The following is a 6,810-nucleotide window of genomic DNA, read 5'->3' as shown; positions in this document are numbered from 1 at the left end:
TGTTGCAGCCTGCTTAAACATATTCCAGTCAGTGGTGTTGAAACAGTCTTGAAGAGCCTCTGACGACCCTTCCGGCCACACTTGTATCAGTTTGTGAACTGGTTTGGTGACTTTAACGAGCGGTCTGTATGCAGGCATTAGCATGACAGTGATGTGGTCTGAGGCACCGAGGTGGGGGAGGGGGAGGGCCTTGTAAGCTCCTCTCTGTGTGGTGTAAACAAAGTCTAGAATGTTGTTTCCCCGAGTTGGAAAGTCTATGTGTTGGTGTACACTTGGTCTCAACGCAGATGGTGTTTATGAAGAATCGCGGTGAACATGCAACAAAATCATCAGCATATTGAAGTCCATTAGCAGCTTCAGCTAGGAGACACTTTCTGTGCCTCTCTTGGTCAAGATATCTAAAATTCTTAAACTTCTTTATTCTCACTTTTCTTTCTCTCTGTCCTCAGTGTAAGACACTGTCAGGCGTGTGTGACCACATCATTTCCCTCTCTTCGGACCCCATGGTGTCCCAGGTCGCCCATCTGGAAGTGGTGCAGCTGGACAACATAAGATCCACAGAGGGACTGGTAGGTATCAGGATGCCTAGATTTCTCATCTCTCCTCCTTATGCACAAACTTCAGGAGATTTCAAGCTAGGATGTGTTAAAAGAATTTCCCATAAACATCAAATGACTTTAAGATGGTGAAAAATATATTATTAAGACTAATTTGCTGCATTTATTCAGTAATTAATTAAATGTATTAATTATTCAAAATTGAACTTCTTTTTACTTCCTAAAGACTGATATAGATAGATAGATAGATAGATAGATAGATAGATAGATGGTATTCTGGTAGTTGTGTTTGAATGAGCTTCGGGCAGTAACATTTGGACAATTACATATAGACACACTTGACACTGTCAGTATCTGCTCAATAAAGCCTGAATAGAGATAAAAATAAACATTCACATGCCCTCCCTCTCTCCCCCTATATCTCTTCTTTATGAGGCTGTGTGTCAGAGAGGATTTGTACTTGCATGTCATGTCAGCAAGCTTCTTTCAGTGTTTTCCCAGAATGTGTCCGATATTTTCAGGCAATGGCTCTAAAGTGTCTTTCTCCTTGCCCTAGGGCATGTACATCAAATCAACCTATGATGGCCTACATGTCATCACGGGCACTACAGAGGGAGTGAGTGGTCATTTTCAATATTTCAATCTCAATATGACATGCATGGACAGTTCAGCTGAAGAAAGAACATTGGTAGTACATGTAATTATAAAAACAATTGTGTTTTCTCATGTGGAATCCAATGGCTTTCTTTCTCTCCCTCTCTCAGTCGCTAGCTGACCGCTGTAAGAAAATCCATGCTGGTGATGAGGTCATACAGGTCAATCATCAGACAGTGGTGAGTGTATCTGTCGCACACAATAATTTTACCCTATAACTGATAACATGGCCAGATCATTCCTGGTCAATGAGGGACTGACTTGAAATTGATATGATATGAAATATACATGAAATTGAAGTTGTCTGGTGGTGTGCTGTTATTTTCCCAACAAAAATGATGTCACTACCTGGAGGATGATTGTTGTTAGTTTAAGTGATATTCACAAAAGACTGAATGTATGTAAATTTTTAATAAATTTAGTTTTTCATATTGGAAGTACACTACCATTTAAAAGTTTGTCGTTTTTTTTTTTTAAAGAAATTCATACTTTTTTTTCAGCAACAACATATTTAATCGATCAAAAGTGACAGTGAGACTTTTACATTGTTACAAAAAATATGTTTTTCAAATAGTTATTTTGATCTTTCTATTCTTCCGAGAATCCTGAAACAAATAGCACAGTTTCCACAAAAAGCAGCACAACTGTTTTCAACATTAATAATAATATGTTACATGAACACCAAATCAGCATATTAGAATGATTTCTGAAGGATCATGTGACACTGAAGATTGGCGTAATGGTTGCAAAAATTCAGCTTTGCTAGCACAGGAATACATTATATTTTAAAATATATTCAAATAGACAGAATTTATTTTACATTATATTCATATTTCACAATATTACTATTTTTACTGTATTGTTGAAAAAAAAACAGCCATGTTGAACATAAGAGACTTCTTATTAAAAAATCTCACTGACCCCAACCTTTTGAATGGTAAAGTGTGTAGTTTTCCATCTCGTTTAATGTTTTAACCAATATATTAAGATGTGCAGTATATGGTGGGGACATGAAGAATGACCCCGTTAACAAGATGACATAATGCTGGTATGTTTTGAATTATTTTCTGACTGTGTTGTGTTATGAGGTGAACACGTGTGTTTGACTTGCGTAGGTGGGCTGGCAGCTGAAGAACCTAGTAAACTCTTTACGTAGCAATCCTGCAGGTGTGACCCTCACGCTAAAGAAACGACCTCAAAGCACTCTCACGTCAGCCCCAGCCTTACTCAAGAACATGAGATGGAAGCCCCTCGCCCTGCAGGTACTGATGGGATGTGTGCAGTACGAGGATTAAGTGGTGTGTGGGAATTGATGATATGCCATGGCGTAGTCCCCCAATCTGTGCCTGTTCTTTTTTTAGCGGCATTAGGAGCACTCTTCCCCTCCCTTAGGGCTTTGACCAACTATATTGCATAGCAAAACTTCGCTCCACTCTTCCACCACCCACCAACCTCCCTTTTTTCTCTTTTTACCTCTAATCTGGTGCTTATCCCTCCTTCCTCAATCTCCTCTGCTGCTCCACTGAAGCCCCGGCACATCAGGAAGCTTTATTGTGGCCCTTAGAGGAAAACGTGGAATGTCATTTTAGACGCTTGACTGTGCAGTATATAAATTGCACATTTATTTCTTCTTTGCCGTTTCAAATGGCACAGCTGACAGTGAACAAGACACACTGATTGTCATGACAACAGCAAAGTTGAAGACACTGAGAAGGCATTTTATTTACACAAAACCAAAGCTGTGTTTTGTGTTTTGAATACATAAAAGCAAGAGGACACAGAATCAGCATGGCTGAACACCTAAATGAGATAGATGCTGTTTCTTTTCGCATTTCTTCTTCCACAGACACACATGGGTCAGATATTCCACCACTGGGATGAGTGCTTCATTTCTAGGGAAATTACTATATATTATTATTGTTGATATTTGTTGATAATATTTGTCATGTACCATATGTATTTCATATATCCGCGTGAAATGGAGAGGACATTTGTACACTTTTTATGTGTTTCTTTACCTGCTATGAAATGCTGAATAATGAAAGCACTCTTTACTGACAAGTTAAAAAGTAAACTTGAAAATGGCCTGCATCAAAACGCAAAAGCGTATTTGAACAACTTTCCTAAGGGATGTTAGAAATGCTAAAGCTAACTGTACCACTGTTTTTAGCCCATCATTCCTCCCAGCCCCAGCAGTAGCATGGCCACACCATCCAGCACTCTCAGTACCCCATCCAGACGGGACAGCTGCACTCTACAGGACCTCTTCATCCCCCCTCCCCTAGATGAGCCATACACACCCAGGTACAGTATTACAACACAAACTAGTACACAGATGCACACTGTATATATATATATATATATATGAAAACCCCCTCAACATGCACTTTTTGAGAACAGTACAAAAGTTTAGGGTCAGTAAGACTTTTTTTTTAAAAGAAGTATCTGATGCTCACCGAGTTTGCATTTATTTGATCAAAAAAGTAAAATAGTAATATTGTGAAATATTATAATTTAAAATAACTGTTTTCTTGTCACATAACCGTGTCGATGAACACACACAAAGACAAAGATGAAGATAAGCAGTCTTTAATAAATCCACATATAGGTAAATCCAAGCAAGAGAAGGCAGGAGACACACATAACATTGACGATACCCGACAAACTCAAACTGAACAGACAGGAACTTAAATATACAGACCACACTAGAATAATTAACAAGACACACCTGAACATAATGAAGAACTCAAATCAGAAACCATGACAACTAACTAGACAGAGAAAATGATACAAACAAAGTCCAAACAATGTGATGTTGTGACATTTCTATTTGAATATATTTTAAAATGTAATTTATTCCTGTGTTGGCAACGCTGAATTTTCAGCAGCCATTACTCCAGTTTTCAGTGTCATTGATCCTTCAGAAATCATTTTAATATGCTGATTTGTGCTCAATAAATATTTCTTATTATTGTCAGTGTTAAAAGCAGCTGTGCCCCTTAATATTTTTGTGGAAACCGAGATACATTTGTTTTCAAGATTCTTTGATGAATAGAAGTTCAAATTAACAGTATTTAATTAAAGTAGAATTTTGTTAAATATTTTAAATGATTTTATTGTCACTTTTGATCAGTTTATTTCATCCTTGCTAAATAAAATTATTAATTTATTTAAGAAAATCTTACTGACCCCAGACTTCTTCAAGTGAAATATATCAAGCCATAAAGAGCAAAATATCATGAGACCATTTGGAGATGGATCTTTTTGGTTCAACCAATAAGCAACAAGAAACACCTTAGCAACTGCATTGTAGCACTGTGGTGGTGATTTTTGCACCGGAAATCATTTATCTTTTGGAACGATCAAAATCTAGTTCGCATTTAAGATCTGTGGAGCAAAAGATTATAAAACATTTCACTTATCATTGCAGAGACGACATAGGAAATCTGACCAGCAACTTCAAGCAGGCCGCTAAAGGTTCTGATTCGCCCAATTCCTTCATGGATCAGGAGTGCCGGAGGCGATTCCCCCTGTTAGATGAGGATGCGGTCTTCTACTGTTATGAGTATGATCAGAATCAGGGCCCTCCACCCGTACGCAGGGACAGCACTCCTACATATGGTACATGCTTTCTTATAATGGTATAATGGTTTGGTCTTTGCAGGCTGTTTTTATCTGCAACACAGAATATACTGTATATACAGACATATATTACATTAAAATGGCCATAAATCATTGCAGTAAACTTAAAGGGGTCATATGATGCGATTTCAATTTTTCCTACTGGATGCAACAAATGCCTCGTTTATAATGGGTTTTAATGTTTTTGTCTCGTCGCTCCGGCCTGACAGGGCATCACACGCTTGAGGTATTCGGCCAATCATAACGCACTGGATAGCTGGCCAGTCAGAGCACACCTCGCTTTTCAGACCGATGAGCTTTGTAAAAATCGACGCGTTTCAGAAAGGCGGGGCATAGAGGAGAAACAATAATGTACAGTATGTGGAAAATAATGTGTTTTTTGAACCTTGAACCGCATAAACACATTTCATTACACCAAATACACAAAATAATGTTCTTTTTAGCAACATCATATGACCCCTTTAACAATTAAGTTATACTTAATCTTCTACTCCTGGCCCAATATGTGTATTGTGCTGTAATGTATTATTTGATTTTGTTTCGATTTCTCTGTGCTTGTGTACTAGGACGGCTGAGGCCTATTTCCATGCCCGTAGAATATAACTGGGTTGGAGACTATGAAGATCCCGCCAAGCTGAAGAAAGAGATCAGAAGAGGTGTGTGTGTTTGTATGTGGGTGGATGAGCATTGAGGAGGATGTTGTTTTGATATCTTTTCCTTAGGTTATACTGAAGCAGTGATTTCATCACTGATTTCATCCCTGACCTCCCCATTGGCACATTTTAAAATCTTTGGCCATTGTGCTCAGATTGTCCCCGTCTCCCCTACATTTACCTCATTTGCTCTGGGATCTGTCTGCCAGTATCTCGCTGGCTCTTTGAGATTTTGGGATTTTTTTGGTTTTGCATTGCCATGGTAACTCCAACATAGAGGTCTTGCCAAGATGCTGGCTTCTGATTGGTTGAGGCCAGGCTCTGTTGCTGAAGGAGTGGGAGCAGAGAGAATGCTTTCTTTAGTCATGCTGGCAGAATTTATATCAAATTTGTACATGTGCAACACAGCATCTTTCAGCCGTATTCTTTGATCATGAGACCTCTGAATAATTTGATTTCAACTCTAACCATTACATTATTTAAAAGGCACAATCAAAACTGCTTTATTACATTTTAAAAACAGACAGTGCATTGAAAATGTGCTTTGTCCCATTTTATAATCAGCATGTAGTTTCATAATCCCACACGTTTATTAACAGAAAACTCCCTGCTGCGATATGTATGTGAGGACAAGGCGGGGACAGAGGAGTACCACACTGGACGTCGCAGTAGTCGGCGGAGAAAAAGTGAGAAAGGTGGTAGCCCCACCCACTACGCCCTAGTCCCCACCCTGCAGATTGACATGCTGCAGCAGGACTCACTGGCCACACCCACATCTGAAACCTCATCTGTCTATCTTGTGAGTGTGCTGAAGACAACTTAATGTATATATCATTTAAGATTAAGGTACGCAGCATGAAATGATTTAAATCTTGTATTTATTTACTATCTTTCAGACATTTGATCGATCGTCCATGCTTTCCCGGTCTAAGAAAGTGAAGTTAAGAGGTAAGATGCCAAATGTTGAATTCTGCTAGCTCTGAAACTCTCTGTAGACAAAGAAATCTTTCTGGTAAACATTTCAGATCTGGATCTTTGTATGGCATGTAGTTATTACATTAAAATGCTTGACACATTGCAAAAATAATTGTATTTAAAAAAAAATTTTTTTTTCCAGGAAAATAATTGAATCATTCTTCAAATAAGACATTTGTATACAGTAGGAAAAATAAACAATTCAAGATGTATTTTTTGATATTTGAAATAATAATTAGTAAATTAGTAAATTATTACAATTTTATATATATATATATATATATATATATATATTAGTGCTGTCAAACAATGAATCGCGATTAATCGCA

At 37.9% G+C, this 6,810-nt stretch overlaps 1 protein-coding gene across 1 annotated transcript in view; it reads left to right on the top strand.

Moving 5' to 3' along the window:
* LOC107669300 (connector enhancer of kinase suppressor of ras 2-like) overlaps positions 1–6,810 on the top strand; it is a 34,670-nt gene that overhangs the window by 19,823 nt on the left and 8,037 nt on the right. Inside the window, exons 5-13 of the mRNA XM_016461467.1 lie at positions 450–569; positions 1,114–1,173; positions 1,322–1,390; positions 2,327–2,473; positions 3,382–3,515; positions 4,642–4,832; positions 5,420–5,509; positions 6,106–6,305; positions 6,403–6,454. Coding sequence (XP_016316953.1) covers positions 450–569; positions 1,114–1,173; positions 1,322–1,390; positions 2,327–2,473; positions 3,382–3,515; positions 4,642–4,832; positions 5,420–5,509; positions 6,106–6,305; positions 6,403–6,454 — 1,063 coding nt within the window. The remainder of the gene's footprint in view (positions 1–449; positions 570–1,113; positions 1,174–1,321; positions 1,391–2,326; positions 2,474–3,381; positions 3,516–4,641; positions 4,833–5,419; positions 5,510–6,105; positions 6,306–6,402; positions 6,455–6,810) is intronic.

Source organism: Sinocyclocheilus anshuiensis, unplaced genomic scaffold (genome assembly GCF_001515605.1).
Source record: "Sinocyclocheilus anshuiensis isolate Anshui unplaced genomic scaffold, SAMN03320099.WGS_v1.1 scaffold180, whole genome shotgun sequence".
In the NCBI taxonomy this organism is placed as follows: domain Eukaryota; kingdom Metazoa; phylum Chordata; class Actinopteri; order Cypriniformes; family Cyprinidae; genus Sinocyclocheilus; species Sinocyclocheilus anshuiensis.
Note: the sequence above shows the minus strand (reverse complement) of the source record. Positions and strands in the feature narration are given on the sequence as shown.